At 42.4% G+C, this 18,952-nt stretch overlaps 1 protein-coding gene across 2 annotated transcripts in view; it reads right to left on the bottom strand.

Moving 5' to 3' along the window:
- chd7 (chromodomain helicase DNA binding protein 7) overlaps positions 1-18,952 on the bottom strand; it is a 95,464-nt gene that overhangs the window by 41,648 nt on the left and 34,864 nt on the right. The window contains exons 4-6 of one of the 2 annotated variants that reach the window (XM_033651020.2): positions 17,417-17,898; positions 1,829-1,970; positions 722-853 (exon numbers count right to left, since the gene is read on the bottom strand). In XM_033651020.2, coding sequence (XP_033506911.2) covers positions 722-853; positions 1,829-1,970; positions 17,417-17,898 — 756 coding nt within the window. Of the gene's footprint in view, positions 1-721; positions 854-1,828; positions 1,974-17,416; positions 17,899-18,952 lie in introns of both variants that reach the window. The other variant, XM_033651019.2, reaches the window with a different exon arrangement.

The raw sequence follows: 18,952 nt of genomic DNA on the forward strand, positions 1-18,952 counted from the left end.
ACTATTTTTCGTTGCAAACGCGAGTGCGGTGACGGACGGATCGCCACACTGCCGACATGTCACGCTGTTTGATTGTGTTATCAAAACACGCCACTATTATTCGGCCTTGCTTTTAACTTATTCCACCGAATACCGAATGTGTGTTTTCTTGCAATATTCGGCCGAATATATTCGGTTACCTAATATTAAAATAATTTAACAGTTCAATATTTTGAGAAATACACTGATTCTTTTTCATTCTGAGAGTTTTTATGTTTTCCTTTCATTCATTGAAACTATAAACAAAAGTTCTCAAATGTTCATTATCGTCTAAACACAAGGTCATACAAGAACTTTGCCTAAATAAAATACTACTTTTAAAAAGTACATTCGCTGCCAGCTTCAGGTACTTGGTTGGTACCAAGAAAGCACTAATTTAATGATCTAATCAATAAGGGTTTAAAAAAGGTGCAAACAGAAAACAATGAATTCAGTGTCTGATGCTGTCGGGCTCACTGATGTACTTCAATTCCCACAATGGTGAAATATAACCACATATAGTTTAATAAAAAGCCCTCAGTATGAGTGTTGGGCAAAATCTGAAAATCTGGTATAAACTGTGCAACTGCTCCCTGTATACATGATCATGTCATTCAACTCTGCCATGTTAAGATTTTTAAATGTCAGACTCTGACCATATACTCATTATAATACAAACCAATAAGGGAGACCCAAGTTGTACCTGTTGTTGCGATGACGATGATGGGGACCTGGGTGCTGGTGAGTCGTCTCCGCTGTCATCTTCCTCTGAGATCCTGAACTCAAGATCCTCTGTGTACCTCTTCCTCTTCACCTGACGACTGGAGCGACGCTTCTGTTGGACAGAGGAAGTGACATCAGCTGGCATCAGCTGGAGTTTTGTGACCCTCCCAGCTCAGTAACTGGTAACTGACTTGTTACCATGCTCCTCTCACTTAATTCATTAAAATTAATGGTAAAGCAAAGACAATGCCCCTCCAAAAAAGGACGATGTGGCAACAGACAAAAAACACCATACTGTATATTACACTATATCAAATCAGAGATGGAGAGAGAAAACTACAGGGCTGTGTGTGCTTATCATTCACCATGCTGTCCTCCTCTAACAAACAGACTTCATTTTCATTATTCATTATTCTGTTCCATATGGTCCGGCATGTTATCCATATTGACTTCACCCAATTTGTTGGGCTCAAAACGCTGCCAAAAAATAAGGATGTGTAAAGAACTACTGAAGTGAACAGACTAAAGAGGACATACTGTTGCTGAGGTGCTCTCCTGTTTGAAGGAGAGCCACGACTCTTTATGCAGCTAATAGCCAGATGCTACTCTGTTTACATGGCCCACATAATTACATTTGCACATAAAAAAATTGATCTGTTTGAGGAGGGATACAGTGGAGTTCTGCTTGTTCCTTTGAAGAGCACCTTCCATAGCAAACAGGGAAAAAATGGATTTTACATTTTATTTGAAATACAAGTACAAAAAATGTGTATGCAGCAGCTGAGAAGTTGCTGACAGTGCATCATGTGAATTTGGCAGGGGGGCCTGTCTGCTTGGTCTGTCAACAAGGCTGGTTTACAACACAAACAGTAGATGTCAACTGGCTCAGCGCCTTCTATCTCTACAGGCTGTGACACAGGGATGTGCAAAGGTTTCACGGCCTCCCATTTTTTTTTGCTGGGTTTCCTGGAACCACACAGCAATCCAATATTAACTGGTCCTTTGAATACTTTGTGGAGTTTTTATAGGCGCCTGGAAAGTTGAAACAAGCTTCAAAACTGCTGCATTCCGCGTATACATCTCCCACCTGTACGCCATCATCATCGTCATCTTCAGGAGCTGAGGGGGGTGCAGATTTCACCTCCACGTCGTCGCTGACGGACGGCTCTCTCTTCCTCTTGGAATCCTTCTTAGCAGCGCTAGCCCCACCCTCAGACTCGACCTTCTTACTGCTGAGGAAAGAGAAGAAAAAAACTTTTCATTCACTAAAGAACAAACAACTGGCTAAAAACAACAAAAGATCATTCCTCAAAGTGTTACCTCTTCTACGGGCTACAAGGCATTGGAGTGTGTGTGTGTGTGTGTGTGTGTGTCTGTCTGTCTGTCTGTCCCAGGGCGGTCGCCATGTTTGATTTACCCATTTAGAAATCATTAGTGTGCCTCAGGCTCTGGCACACAGGGGGTTAATATGATGAAAGACTGCAAGGAGGTGGGGGAGCAAGATAGAGAGATACAGGCACAGAGAGGAGGAGAAAGGGGGGCCCAGAGAGAGAGACATGGGGAGAGGGGGAAAGAGAGAGAGACACAGGGAGGGAGGGAGGGGAAGAGAGAGAGACACGGGGAGGGAGGGAAAGAGAGAGACAGGCAGACAGAGAGAGGGACAGAGGAGAGAGAGAGGCCCCAGAAAGAGGAGGGGGGAGGGGTTGAAAGGCCCCCAGGCTTCCTCTAATCTCTGGCATGGAAAGCAAGGGGAGCTGGCTCCATCTGCGAGTGAGTGTGCATACACACCACAGAGGAAGGCGAGAGGACACTCAGCACCACTCTTATGTCTCTCACACAGTACTCAGTTACTTCAGACATAATGCTGCAAAGGCAACTTACAAAATACTGGTTTTCTAATACCAACACACAGTTGTATACCAAAGCCATAATTAGGGTTAGGACATTTATTTGCATTCAAATCCAGGATGGAATCTACTTATGGAATCTGGATCCTTTCAAATCCACTTATAAAATCTATTTAGGTTTAGCTTTCAGCATTTTCAAGTAACTCAACCCGTAGTTACAATCTGAAAATGAGAAGAGTAGTAGGATGAAATGTTGATCCAACATATACCACAATAAGAAAAGTGTAGCTTGCTAACTTTTATACGCCTTATTTTTGGCTGCTTCTTTCTCCAAATACTGAACTAATACGAATTCACAACTACTGAGTTGATAAAATTTAAATCTCAAATAGGGAGTGCTGCCCTGGGTCAAGAAACTAGGTGCTGGTGATCGTAAAAAATCAGATGCTCTCCAAGGATATAAGAAGTAGTTGTGTAAGGATAACAAACAATGACTGTCCAGCGTACGTAATGTAGATGTCCATGGTATAGGCTGAAAGGCATCAGAAGAACTGTGATTGTGAATAAAAAATCCTTTATTGAGACAGGGTGGTGGATGGTGAATAGTAAGACCAGAGGACAAGGTGGGACTGTAACTGAAAGTAACACAAATATAAGGTGGTCAAGGCTATAGAAAAAAGATTCAGTCGTTGCTAAGCAAATACGGGAGCATTACGGGAGCATTATCCGTTGCTGGAGGAATTAGACCTGGCTATAAAGTATTGGCTTTATATGACGCGAACCAGTCCTGAAGCGAACGTGGGTGTCTTCGTCATCATCTGTTTCCACCCTTCCGGACTAAGGGCGCATTAACACCAGCTTAGTCCAAGAGACTTGGTTTAATTGGGCAGGGAATGCAAAAAAATTTCACACCTTCATTTGGTTTGGTTCACTTTCACACTGCACTTTTTAAAGTGGACTAAACCACCTGCATAAACCTCGCGCAGTTACAACAGCTGCTTGTTTGGGGGCTGTATTGCCCGAAACGACCACTGATCAGGAAGAACAAAACCATGAGGAAGAAAAAAACCGGGCTCATCAATTGGCCAGGACCGAAAATGGAAATACATTGTGGGTAGCCACAATCAACTGCGATATATAGTCCTCTTACCATGTATTTATAAGCGCATGTACCTCCTCATTACTTCACATTTGCCCACGAGACATTTTCCAACTTCTTTTTTTTTTTTTACATCTGCTTCACCTGGTTCCCGCTGTTGGCTTTGTTTTATTTCTACCCAAAATGCACTGCACTCTACTTCACTTCCTCTCTTTGGTTCACTTCCTGTCTTCGGTCTGCTGGATAGTCCGTTTGCATTTCCCACTGTAAGTGATCCGCACCAGGGTTTGCTTGTTTGGTCTGCACCAGAGTTTGAATGAGCGTTCAGACCACTCCAAATGAACCGAACTATCCTTGGAAGCAGACCAGGGTTTGTTTAAAGCGAACCAAAAAGCACCAGTGTGAATGCGTCCTAAAATGCAGCCCCAGAGTTTTCAAACTAAAACGTGGTCAGCAGTGTTTTTTAAGGTACGGTTCCAAAACGCTTGAGTAGTGTGGACGCTCGCCATAAATGTAGCAATAGCTATGCATCTGAAACACGAAAACATATTAATGGGGATGTAGCCTGAAACTTTTATATTTGTTATAACATTGAAAACATGAAAAAACCCTGAACCAAATCCTTAGCTGAAGTTATGGAAAGCCCCAGGTTGTGCATTGTCATTCAGTGGTGAGAGTGGGGTTACATAGCAATGTTCACTTTTCTTCAAACAATTTTTAGTCAATCTCATGCTGGCTTGCAGAGGAGCACATTAACAAGACAACATTTAAGTTTCAAATCGGCCTTTGATTCCCTATGAGTTACTTGTGGAATTAACATTGATTAGCTACAGCTATAATTTGATGAGGAGGTTTGTCACTTCAACAGGCCAAAACGCTGGCCATCACTGTACAAAAATAAAAGGAGAAGCCTGCCACCTGACTATCTTCTGCACTGGCCTTTGCTAATGACAAAAAAGCGAGAAGAGATAAAAGGTTTCATAACAGATTTGTTAGCATTGGAGCTTTGCAAATCCGGTATATTGCAAACCTGGAACCGGATCCATAATGGAACACACTATCTCAACCCAACTGTACTCTTTAGTTAAAACACTGCAGTTTTACCAACATACAGTTATACATTTAGGTCATGAGGACATGATGATTGGCTCCTCTAACGTACTATAAAATACAAGGCACAGAATGTACAAGAGTGTGTGTGCTGTGTCTTTCATAGTCTGAGCCTTGTGTTGCCTCTGCGCCCATGTTGCCCTCTGCAGTACTGTATGCCTGGATCTCTCTATCCTACTCTGTGCCTCTCTCTCACCCTCTCTCTCCTACTCTGTGCCTCTCTCTCTCTCTCTCTCCCTCTCCCTCTCCCTCTCCCTCCCTCCCTCCCCCTCTGTCCCTGGGGCCCTTCTCCTTTCATCCTCACGCCAAAAGCAATCACCATCTCCGTGGTAACGGCTGGTCATGTGACCTGCACCTGTTCCTCTGGCTGGTCGCCACACGCTGGAGCCATCTGGCCACACACATACACGCACACATGCACACACACACTTCTCCACTTGGCTGCCTTCTCCCCTCTCTTCCTCCTAGTGTCTTCATGGCCTCACTCCTCTCCTAGAGCCCTTCATCACCTCCACAACTCTTCCTGCTCTGTCCGTCTCTTCAGTCCTCTTCGTCTGCTGCTTCAACTATACAACTCTCATCTCATTTACTTTATTAGTATTTTTTTTGTCAAATTAAGTTGTCCCAAAATGCTTTAGCTGTTTGAATAAATCAACTTGTACCACAATAAACTCCTAACAAGTTCACTGCACCTCATCAAAATACTGTCAAAACACTGCTTCTGTGTAGTGGTATCATATTATTCTACTCATTATGACAGAGGCAGCAAATACTTCCAAATTTTTGGGGAAAAAAATGAGTATTTTGGAACATACTGAATGTACGGCTGGACAAGAAGTTTAGTGGGGTTCCTTTTCTGCTGTGTTAGTTCTTGGAATAATAAATTAAAGTGTATTGTTATCACTGTACGCCTTGAAACTACACCTGACACTAGTCTAGAGTGGATGAGTAACTAGAGCAAGGTATTACTTATTTCATAATAACATGTACCAAATGACAGTTTGACAATGCGTCAATGTGGGAGGTGCTGCTCGCAGTGATGAACCTATAGATAATTATCACTTTAATTCTGAAGCTCCTCTCGGCCGTACTCAGCTTTATACCCTTTTTCGCCAAAAAAGGTCGATTAACTCCTTTTTAACTGCCAGCAGACCAGAGCCATGTAACCAAGTATGCCTTTGATGGTGCCGTTCTTTTTTTCTTTTTTTTTATTTATTTTTTTTTACACTGGTGTGTAAACTTAAGATGTTCACACACATCAGACAACAGGTTAGTAGACAGTTAAACTGTGGAGGCTAGTGAATATATTTCGGTAGTTACTTCTTTTTTAAATGTCTTAGTAAGAACCAATTTAGAATGGTGTTTGAGCACTGTTTGGGCAGAGATAGATGGAATTTGTGGCATCGGGGCATCAAATTAGCACATCCACTTTGGTGTCATGTTTCCATCACTGCTTATCAGAGCTGATTGAAGCTAGAGCCAACGAATAACATGACTACTGCAGAGTAATTTGTCCCGGGAATGATGCCAATTGTAACCTTTCCCACTAAAGACAAAAGCCAGATGTTAGTGTTTTAGTGGGTTTATTCTCCAGTGGGAAAGGGGCTTTGTAGAGAGATTCAGCTCACTGTGCAGTAACTTCGTCTATATGTTTAGCAGACTATCTAGCAAATATAGTGGAGCATTTAGCAAAGCCAGATATTTCCCTCAGGAGTTGGTAGAGACCAAAACCACAGAGTATATACTGGACTTGTATTCATCAAGTGGCCAAACAGGACTAACAGTGAAAGATAATGTTGCTCCATGCTGAATGTGTAAAAAAATAACCTTGCCAGCAAGTTCGCCATTTCAACTTAAAAGGTGATGATGTCAGAGGTTGGACTGAACTGTGTGTATGACTGTTTTAATGAGACACAATAAGCCTAATAAACAGTATATCACTACAGCTTTCACTACTGTTGATGTGGGGAGCAGCCATCATGGATATTGAGGTCAGTTCCTCTGACTTTTCAAGTCGGAAATCCGACTTCAGGGGACGTTCCAGTTGAAATCAAGTTGAACTCTGAAATTCGACTTCCAGTGCAAATGGAACACACTACTATAGCCTGGCACTCACACATGGTGACCAGCTGTGGTGCACTGTGTGTGTTTCTGTGTGTAAGTGTGTGTGTGTGTGTGTGTGTGTGTGTGTGTGTGTGTGTGTGTGTGTGTGTGTGGGGGGGGGGGGGGGGGGGAGGGGGGGGGGGGGGTTGAGATGCTGCTTTCAGATCGGGGGAGGGTGGATAAAGGAAAGACAGGAAGCAGAGCAGCGGGGTAAAATATGGGGAGAGAGAGGAGAAGAAGTGAAGAGGAAGACACACACACACAAAAAAAACGGGGAAGGGTGGAGTGTAAAGGACACCTGCTGCCGTGATGAGTCATACCAATGAACCCCAGTGCACACACTCGACCCATGGCAACAAAAACCAACACCAGTGGCCAGAAGGCAAACACACACATGCACACACTTCTGTGTTCAAAAAAGTGCTGTATTTGCACACACGTCTGCAGACACGCACAAAGCAAGGTGCCTGCATGCATGTCTGACTTGTTTGTGTGTACTGCAAACAAATCACCCCTACACACACACACACACACACACACACACACACACACACACACTGAGGGAAGGGTGTGGCAGCTGAGAGCTAGGTTATTTATAGATGTACTTCCTCTGAGAGAGGTAGACAGAGAGAGAGGTGAGAGCATGAGTGAGAGAGCAAAAGGAAAAGAGGGATGGGGAGAGAAAGCAAGGTCAAAGGAGAGGAGTGAGCTGACTGGACTAGTAAACCACATGATTCTCTGTAACACACCACACACACACACACACACACACACACACACACACACACACACACACACACACACACCTTCCTAGACAGCTGAAACTAATAGTGCTGAATACATCCGAGGTTTCCATTTGCTGTCTCTTTATTATTATCAAGTTTGTCTGTACAAACTATTGTTGCCATACATGATAACACATATTTAAAAAGGTGCTGTATGCGACATTTAGAGCATTAATATGTAAAGATATATTGGAGTAATGACATCCTGGGCAGAGAATGAATTTGCGCTTCCTCAGTGTGCGTTGTAATCCCAGCTTCTGTTGTAGGTAGTCCGGCTGCACATGCACAGAAGTCCCTGTGTCTGCATCCCACTGGCTAGCTTATTTGCCCCTGTACTGCATTTGGTGGTTACCACTGATACGCCATTCCAGACCAACAGTGACAGTAAGGTTATTGTCACTGAGTAACAGCACCCACTATCCAGTCCCCACCTTTGGGCAACCAAAGCAGGTCCGGAGGGGAGTTAAAACTCGTTTTACTTTATGGTAATGAGCTCCTGCAAGTCTTCCTTGCTATTTCTGTTTTCATTGACCAAACATAACTTTCTGAGTCCAACTATGAGCTTTTTGACTGGACAACAGCAAGCAGCAACTACTCTGCTTTCAAGCCAGTAGTCCGCTTTGCGGCTCCTTTAAATTGACAAGCACGATTGAACATTCAACCAAAGCTGCCACAAATATTTTTGACAATCACGCTTCTTGGGCGTCCGCAAGAGACTTTGCCTCTTTGAAAGCTTCTGGTTTGAACGTACAGTTATCCCTTTATACAGAGAGATCACGGTACAGGGCCACTGCGAAGTCCCTTCATTATGCCACGTTTTCATTTTTACACAGTAGTAAACAACAGCGATAACATGTCGCTCCAGTGAGTGATGTTAGACTGCATGTCGGCACGCTGGAAGCAAAAGAGGTGTGACTGGCATGACATGTAACACAACAGCACTGGCTTCTAGTGCGACAAACACACATTAGCAGCACTTACTAACCAATAACAATGGCATAACATAGCAATAACAATCATTTACCATCTACATAGCAGCTGATCTTATCCTCTGCTCTGAGGGCAAGGAGCTCCCAGACCTCCTTGTTTTTCCAATTTGTGGACATTTTTGGTGGCTGTCCTTTTTCTTTGAGTTAGCTGTTATTTGCTAACAGCTACTTTCTAAATACTTTCTAAAGACATAACACATAGTCAAAACATCACCCCTGGGCCACCCGTGATCCCATCGTGCCATATGTCCCATTTATAAAGACATCACTTCAGCACTGTTACTACCTCCACTGCTAGCTTAAAGGTGAGACAACTCTGCCCACCCATTCTGCAAATGTACCTTTTATACAGAACTATTAGGTCTTGTAACAGTGAAATTCCCATCTTGAAGAGGCATTATAAAAAGGGGCTATAAATATGCTCTGAAATGTGGCACACAGCCCCTTTCAGCCTTTGAACCCATGAAAACTTACACTGTATCTGTGCTGGAATCAATGAAACATAATCTCTTGTGATAGCAGTATCTCCCAGTGTCGATTACAAACATGAATCCATAAATCAGGTTAGAAGAAATCATAAAAATATACATTCTAACTTCATATTTTGCCTCAATTGTCAATATCAATGCCAACACCAACTTTCGACTTGATGGTACAATAACTTACTCTGAAAGTGCCTAGCCAATATGACGTGACTCTAAGTAACAATGCCACAAACTTGTAAATAAAAGGAAGTGAAACCTGAAGAACAGCCTGTGCTCAGATGGTTAACAGTACAGCCCAACACCCTGGTTACAACAATCCAGTAAAAGCTTCAATCTGCCCTGTAGTGTTCATACATAAATGCAAATATACTGAGCAGAAAAAAAACCCATCATATCACAGTATGGGCCACATGAAAAACTGGAGCTTTGGGGCTTAATTCTCCACCCACTGGTGGAAATCTCACACAAATCCCCCAAAAATGCAATGGAACATATGTGCTAATGGCCCCTGAAGAGGATTTTCTCTGTACAAGTGAGAAGTTCCTTTTAGAGCTTTAACACATTTAAAGTCAAGCATGTATTCTGCACCTCTGATGCCAAAAAAGTTGGGACGTTGTGTAAAACATAAATAAAAACAGAATACAAAGATCTGTAAATTCTTTCTGACCTATGTTTAACTGGTTAATCATTAAGACAAGATATCTTATGTTCAAACTGATAACTGCTGTGTTACATCACCTTTTCTTTCAACAGCACTCAGTAAGTGTTTGGGAACTGAGGACACTAAATACTGAAGTTTTGAAAATTAAATTTCTTTCTGAAGATTCACAAATGGGCAACCCTCAAATCTATAAGATTTAAAGCACCCTGAAGCTGGCATAGCAAACACAGGCTTCTCCTGGAATTAAATACATTTCAGTTTGTGTGATATATATATATATATATATAAATAATTTTTATTTTATTTTTTTATTTTTGCATGAAATGTTACAAATACTTTATCTGTGTAGTTTTATTAACTTAATACTAATGTCTGGTCTACATTGCATGTGGATAGCTGCATAGCAAAAGTGTGTAATGGACAAAAATTAACCTGTTGAATACTTTTTTCCCCCACTGTATGCTGAAAAGGATTTCCGAGTCATTGCTTCTGTTTTTTATTTATGCTCCACACAGCCCCTAAACTTTGCAATAAGTCAGAAAGGGTAAACAGGAACCATTCTTCTGAAGGAAAATGACCCAAAATCAAGGCAACAGCCAGCTGCATAAAAAAATTTTAAAGCCTTGAAATCATATGTCACTAAAAACAAAAACTTACAGTTACAGACCTACAGACGTACGGCCTGACTTTCCTATGAGGGGTGAACCATGACTAAAGAGTTTGAACTTCAAGCTAAACTTTATTGAAAAATATGGAAACTTTATGTGCATATGGGCAAAAGACAACATGGTACATCAGAAGAAAAAACACCACAATTCTCAGCCCTTGGCATAATTGAGAAAGACAGACAGACAGAAAGGAAGAGGGAGGATGGGGAGGGCGGTGGTGAGGAAAAGATGAAAGGATACGCTCCTCTCCAGCAGGAAGAGGTGGGATTGGAGGGAGGAGAAAGGAGAAGAAAGAATAAAAGAGAAGATAGTTGGGTGATTGCAGCAGTCCACCATTTTAGAGTAGCAGTGAATGGCCGGCAGCCATTATTATGCTAAATTAACCTGGGAGCTCCAGGCCGCCACTCAAGATGGAGGAAAGCCTGACAACAGATAAGAGCTAGTTTACTAACACACTCACATGAGGGGCTGAGAATGGACTCCCCCACCCCCACATTTCCTCTGCCCTCACACATGCGCATGCACACACACACAAACACACACACACACACACACACACTCATAGTTGTGGCTGTGGAGTGGTCAGCGGCACGGCCTTCATTATAATTAGACGCCATTTTCTGCCACAAAGATTACCAGCAACCCCTCCCCCAACACATGCATGCACACACACATAACACGCCTGTCCCCTCACTGCTGCACACACACTCCCCCTATTCCCCGCCTCTGACTCTTTTCCAGTGGGCGATGCATGCATACGCAAACACACACACACACACCTCCCCCAGCGCTGACCCCTGCCTACTGCTTTGGCCCTCCCTCATCCTTGGGATAAAAGGGGCCGAGAGGAAAGAGAGAGGGAGGGGAGAGAGACTGAAGGCTGGGACACGGAGAAAGGGAGAGAGATGGGGGCTGCCTGACACATTCCTCAGTCCGATCAAGTTTCCACCTTCTCAATGAAACCACATCTGACTCTCTCATACACTAACACTTTCAACTCTCTTTGCCTCTTTCTATCCCTCACTCTGATCTGACAGAGAGCATCCATGTCAAGAGGGATCACACACTGTAATAAAAGAGAAGGACTGGGATAAATGTTGCCCAAAGAAGTGAGAAGAAAGACATGATAAAGCCAGAGAGGAAGAGTGAGAAAAGGCCGTGATAAGACCTGTGTAAACAAAGTGAACCAAAGCTGATATCGACACACACTGATAAGTGCCAGAAATTTGATCTAGCTAATCTATATCCTGCTCAGGAAGTTTAAATTCAACTGATCACACTCTTTGCACGGTCACATGCTTGGTATGGAAAATAAGCAAAAATGGCTACATGGAGGAGAGGGTGTTGCGCAGCCAAAATCTGACAGGATAAAGCTAGCAATCTGTATTTTTCTTGTCATCAACAAATCCCATAAAAAGACAAAAACCAACAATGTGAATCCAAAGCCTGATACATCTTATTCCTCTGTGCCACTGGGCTCCATTGTTGTCCAAAAACTATTACAAACACATCATCACTGTTGCCCACTTGGCTGCTGTTTAGTAAAAGTTACACAGTCTCACTTAATGCCTCCTTAGTGCCATGTACAGAAACTAACACAGAAAATTGGGAATTACATGTCACAGTGCAGGACACACAGGTCATCTCCAGGTTGTAAAGATGTGTGCAACAACACTGCAGCAATGAGCCTGTAGAAGCAGGGATCGAACAGTACACAGTAGTCCTGGCTTGGTATGAGTTTGGTACAATGAAAAAATGCACAAATGCATAAGTATATATTTTCATTTATTTTGAACATACGATAGTGCAAGTGTTAAAGCCAGGTGATGCTCTTGCTTGCTCATGTGCTGTTTTGAGTTTGAGTGGTTTTATCTATGTGACTGGAAACATGGGGTTGATTGGGCGCAGACCTGGAGAGATTTGAACAATTTCTGGTTTTGATGTCGTTACTCAAAAAGCCTTTTGAACTTTTTGGATGCAATTGTTATGTAGGTATCTTGTATCTACAGTACAGGCCAAAAGTTTGGACACACCTTCTCATTCAATGCATTTTCTTTATTTTCATGACTATTTACATTGTAGATTCTCACTGAAGGCATCAAAACTATGAATGAACACATGTGGAGTTATGTACTTAACAAAAAAAGGTGAAATAACTGAAAACATGTTTTATATTCTAGTTTCTTCAAAATAGCCACCCTTTGCTCTGATTACTGCTTTGCACACTCTTGGCATTCTCTCCATGAGCTTCAAGAGGTAGTCACCTGAAATGGTTTTCCAACAGTCTTGAAGGAGTTCCCAGAGGTGTTTAGCACTTGTTGGCCCCTTTGCCTTCACTCTGCGGTCCAGCTCACCCCAAACCATCTCGATTGGGTTCAGGTCCGGTGACTGTGGAGGCCAGGTCATCTGCCGCAGCACTCCATCACTCTCCTTCTTGGTCAAATAGCCCTTACACAGCCTGGAGGTGTGTTTGGGGTCGTTGTCCTGTTGAAAAATAAATGATCGTCCAACTAAACGCAAACCGGATGGGATGGCATGTCGCTGCAGGATGCTGTGGTAGCCATGCTGGTTCAGTGTGCCTTCAATTTTGAATGAATCCCCAACAGTGTCACCAGCAAAACACCCCCACACCATCACACCTCCTCCTCCATGCTTCACAGTAGGAACCAGGCATGTGGAATCCATCCGTTCACCTTTTCTGCGTCTCACAAAGACACGGCGGTTGGAACCAAAGATCTCAAATTTGGACTCATCAGACCAAAGCACAGATTTCATTGGTCTAATGTCCATTCCTTGTGTTTCTTGGCCCAAACAAATCTCTTCTGCTTGTTGCCTCTCCTTAGCAGTGGTTTCCTAGCAGCTATTTGACCATGAAGGCCTGATTGGCGCAGTCTCCTCTTAACAGTTGTTCTAGAGATGGGTCTGCTGCTAGAACTCTGTGTGGCATTCATCTGGTCTCTGATCTGAGCTGCTGTTAACTTGCGATTTCTGAGGCTGGTGACTCGGATGAACTTATCCTCAGAAGCAGAGGTGACTCTTGGTCTTCCTTTCCTGGGTCGGTCCTCATGTGTGCCAGTTTCATTGTAGCGCTTGATGGTTTTTGCGACTCCACTTGGGGACACATTTAAAGTTTTTGCAATTTTCCGGACTGACTGACCTTCATTTCTTAAAGTAATGACGGCCACTCGTTTTTCTTTAGTTAGCTGATTGGTTCTTGCCATAATATGAATTTTAACAGTTGTCCAATAGGGCTGTCGGCTGTGTATTAACCTGACTTCTGCACAACACAACTGATGGTCCCAACCCCATTGATAAAGCAAGAAATTCCACTAATTAACCCTGATAAGGCACACCTGTGAAGTGGAAACCATTTCAGGTGACTACCGCTTGAAGCTCATCGAGAGAATGCCAAGAGTGTGCAAAGTAGTAATCAGAGCAAAGGGTGGCTATTTTGAAGAAACTAGAATATAAAACATGTTTTCAGTTATTTCACCTTTTTTTGTTAAGTACATAACTCCACATGTGTTCATTCATAGTTTTGATGCCTTCAGTGAGAATCTACAATGTAAATAGTCATGAAAATAAAGAAAACGCATTGAATGAGAAGGTGTGTCCAAACTTTTGGCCTGTACTGTATATTCTACTTGTTAACAGCTATCAATTGTTTTTACAGTGTTAGAGTCACAACATTGATTTAAAAAACACAAGATGTCAAAAGTTACATCTGTCCCCACGTGCAGGAGTGGTAATAACAGCAAATGGGATTTGGGAAGCATTTTATCAAACATAATTTGACATCCACAACTGTGAACAAATGTGTGTCTAAAGCCCTTCTCATGTCAGCGGACACAATACATTTTTTCTGGCGGCGCAAAATAAAACATTTTTCAGCACTGCTGCTGGAAAAAATACTAGGGCAAACACTGTTATCACCCCGCTGATCAGCATATCTGGGTGATGCTGCTGAATGTGAGTTAGCGGTTTCCAGTCACAGACCCTACAATGGTGGAGCAACGCCGACACACATCCTCGTCTTAAACACAACTCTCTTTTTTGACCAGGAACCCGCAGGTGGGTCCTCCAGTTTCTTTGTTTCATTTGCGCACGCCAGAGTGTGACTGACTCGCACTATGATCTGCCTGAGTGCTAACATTAGCGTGTGTTGCAACACTAAATGGCTAAACTTGTGCTTGTTAACCTAGGGTCCACATCACACACATCAATCTACATTATGTGCATTCTGCATTTGGCTGCATGCACTGAACCTCCGTACTGTGACAGTTCGATACAAATACATCAAAAGATACTAAGCAGCAAAGATGAACAAAACTACATAATGAAAAACAAAAGTTTCTCTCTTTTATAATGAAAAAAGCTGCACATGTCATGTTTGAGTGATTTATTATGTATAATTATGTTTTCTGTTCTTAAAAAAAATGGCATTTCCAGTGGGTTACAGACAAAGTGCTGACCGAATAAGACTGAACAGCAAAACTGATTCGATACTAGGGTTAACCCTGTTGATCAGTATCTACAGAAGAAAATGTGATTGATCCTCAGATCTGTCTGTCTGTCTAGAAGTCCATACTCCACGCTTCACTTGGCCCTGTGATCACAAAGTCTCTCACACGCACACACACGCTGTGGCAGTCGGGTGTTTCACAGCTCAGAGGTTGTGACCCCTTCAGTTCCCCCTGGTCGGTCACATGAGTGATGGCTATAGTGTGTGTGTGTGTGTCTCTCTTTGTGTACGTGCATGTGTTTATGTATATGCAGCCTCCTCTAGAAGTCTTTCAGTGAATAGACTGCACCACATAGTAATGTGTACAATTTCTTCTGAATATTCAGAGTAAGGGAAATTCAGTGTCAACAAAACATTAATTCTAACATTAAAGTCTAGTAAATAACCTGAAATGGTACAGAGATAAACTACCAGAGGCTAAAAAAGTTAAAGTTACAAAAAAACTGAAAAATAATGGCAATTTCAGAGTTATATAAAGTCCAATTTGAGGTTACAAGTAATGGGTTAACAACTTACAACTGTTTTGCAGTGATGAAGTAAATTAATTTTTCAAAGTTGATGCAAACAACTCCTACAGGTGTCCCAACATTTGTCAATTACCCACAACCCCTCTCTGTATAAAAGTAGTGTTGGAGCAGACTGTGTTAACTACACCCTCTGAAGCATAATTTGGACAATAATGCACTGCAGGAAGTGGTATATTGCTATTACAATGGCAAAAGCATAATTAACAAAAGAAAGACAGACCTTTTACACCCTGAAAAGTGTAGGTCTTTCCTTTGGAGAACTTCTTAAAAAAAGGCCCAGGTGTCAGGAGTAGTTTTCCACACCATCCAGAGGGACTTGAAAAATGTAGGAGACTCTGACCAGAAGAGGTCTGACAGACCTAAAGCCTCAACGGAATCAGAGGACAACTTTCTGAGAGTAAACAGCTGCTCACAGGACGACAGCTTAACGCTGGTCAAATTAGGGACGGCTCAGTTTCAACTATGAGGAGAAAACTTCTAGCTGCAGATTTGGAAAGCAGTTGGCAGTAAAAAAAAAAAAACTCTGCTAAGAGGTTGAAATAAGACAGGGCCATGAAGCACTGCCAGTGGGCACTTTTGATGAGTGTCACTCAACACAAATCTTAGAGCCACGCAATGTTTTCAATTGCAAAGGTTTCTCCATGGCCACCAGACCCTTTCGTCAGGCCGGCTTGTTTAGGCAAATTATACCATCCTGATCAGAGTGTATATACAAATATATGTATATACACATTCTTCTGACAGCTGTTTGTTTTGTATCTATATTTTTGCTGCTCTGTATCCTTTCGCATTTTGATGGAGGGATTTGATGAAATCAGTGAGTGAGTGAGTGAGTAAGTTATTCTAAACTTACTGCTGCTCACACAATAGGAGCACAAGAAAGGAGGTGGCCAGTATGTCCACTGAACCAAACAAGGGAGCTTTAGGGTGAATATGTTTTGGTCCAACCAATTTGGGACATGGCCGAGGAGATGCAACGTCGGTATTCTCTCATGTTTGCCAACTATTTTGATGATCTGGTCAACCAGATCCTGCCCAATGTTGGTCACGCTGGGACACACAAACTCTAGTAGATGTGTCAGAGAGGCTTGCCATGACTACCTAATCACATTGCATGACAAAATATGATGGTGTCCGCAACATTTCTGTAGAGCCACACTTTCCAAACCTGAACTAAATGGGCTACCACAGCATATGGCTGAGTTATGCAGTACCCTCTGGTCGACGGCTGGTTGGTCAGTGGTTCATCCTACAGCAACATAATGAACCAAAACATACGTCCACGCTTTGTCAGAACTACCTCAGAAGAAAAGAACAAGACAGCAGTCTAAAAATCATGCATCACTGTCTCCATGGTTAAACCACAGTTTGTTGTTAGGGGTTGAACTGGACAGGAGGGGGAAAGCAAAGCAATCTACAAGTGCAATGGGAAACCTTTGCAACATTGTTGGGAAGAACTTTTCAAACACTATTTGATCTTTTTGTAGAAAGAATTGTGTTCAGCTGTTATCTGCAAATGGTGGCTACTTTCCTTAGTAAAAAAATTGAATAAATCATGTTTCACAAAATGTTTCCATGATTTATCTTTTCATCTCCCATTGTTTATTTGCTCTATGCTTTTATTTCAGAGGAACAACAAAAACTGGAAAAATGGAAGTGTTCTTTGACCCATAGTGTATTTGCATCTGCTGGTATGGACAGGTTGTGGGCCTCTTGTTTGACCAATTCCTGTTTCATATAGTAAGTTTATGTGGAAAGCATCACACTTCAACCTAGTAGTTAATGGTGCTAATCATGAACTACTTTAGGACATTTCCCTGGCAGCTTACACGCATGCACACACATGCATACACAGTGACTAATGTAATGCTGTTCCTACCTGGTTTTCTTGGGGGTCTTGTTCTTGGGCGTGGAGCTCTTGGGTTTCTTCTCCTTGGGCTCCTTGGGCTCTTTGGGGGTCTTGGGTGTTTTGGGTGTCTTCGGGGTCTTGGGCTCCTTGCCCTCCTTGCCCTCTGCCTTCTCCTTTGGTTTCTTTTTTCGCTTTTTCTTCTCCTCCACCACTGGTGAACTTCCCTCTACATTTCCTGTGCCAGTAACCTGTTCACCCGCATCACTTCCTGTTCCGGGAAATTCTGACTTCAAGGTTTCCTCTCCTCCAGCTCCTTCTCTTGCTGCCTTCTTCCCTCCCTCTTCTTCCTCTCCATCCACTACTTTAGCTTTCTTCTTCCTTTTCTTTTTTGGCTTGGTCTCCTGGTCGCTGGGCTGCTCTGTGCTGATAGGCTGGCCGGGGGCACCGGCGCCAACTGTCGGCCTGTCAGGAACCATCATTGAGGCATCGCCTGACAGGTCGGTGGGGGAATGCTGGGGGGTGGAGGAGAAAGTTATCAGTTAATTTGCGTTTTTCAGCAACTTTATGCTTAAATACATAAGATTCTTTTTTTTAGAAAAAAACAAGACAGTAAAATTCAAATAAACCAAGTTCAGTCATCTTCCCCACGAATACACACAGCAGTAGTCACATGGCCTCAGCAGAGAAACTTCTCACAACATTTGTGAACAAAAGCTGGAAACCAGTGTGTATGGCCACTTGCCAGATGTGGTCAGTGCTGGTTAAGCTGCAGTGCAGAAAGCATGAGAGTAAACTGGCTGTTTTCTGTATTTCTAGTGCTACCACAGTGTTTAGAAGAAATTAGGTATATTTAGTTAGCTTTTTAATATAAATGTCAAACAACAGCATCCAACAACCAGCTTCTCGAATGTGAGGACTGGCCAGACAAAATGTGGCTTAATTTCACACTGGGCTGCGGGAAGTTGTGATTGGGATTTTACCATTTTATGACTTTTCATTGACTAAATGGTCCAGGGTGTACAATTTAGGAGTATATATTGGCAGAAATAAAACATAATTTATTTTTTAAGTGTATCATTTTTTGAATTTTTTATAATTTAAGTGAATATATTTGTTACGTTAGAATGAGATGTTTATGTCTATATAGACAGCATGTCCTCGTCCATGGAAATGCCATTTTACACCATCACGTTTCTACAGTACCAAACACTGGCTCTAGATAGATACATAGATCAGCCACTACAGTTTGCAGCCCCTTCACACCGAGAGCATCAGAAAAACACAGATTTTTTTAACATGGAACTCCTTTATTCGGGTTTTTAACCATTTTAAATCACCTGGTCCGTTTGTTATGGAGAGGAAGAGACCTCTGTGAATAATTCAGCTCCCAATAAAAAACCTCTTGAACCTCTGAATTGTAAGTTAGCAGAGAAAAAGATAAACACATATTTGCAGGTACTGGGCTAGTAGCCCAGACATGCCAAACAACATAGAGGAGACACTGATTTGAAACGTGAAACAGCTTTTTCAGAGTTGTTACCAGTCTAAATCACCTGGTCTGTTTGT

Source organism: Epinephelus lanceolatus, chromosome 12 (assembly GCF_041903045.1).
Source record: "Epinephelus lanceolatus isolate andai-2023 chromosome 12, ASM4190304v1, whole genome shotgun sequence".
Lineage (NCBI taxonomy): Eukaryota > Metazoa > Chordata > Actinopteri > Perciformes > Serranidae > Epinephelus > Epinephelus lanceolatus.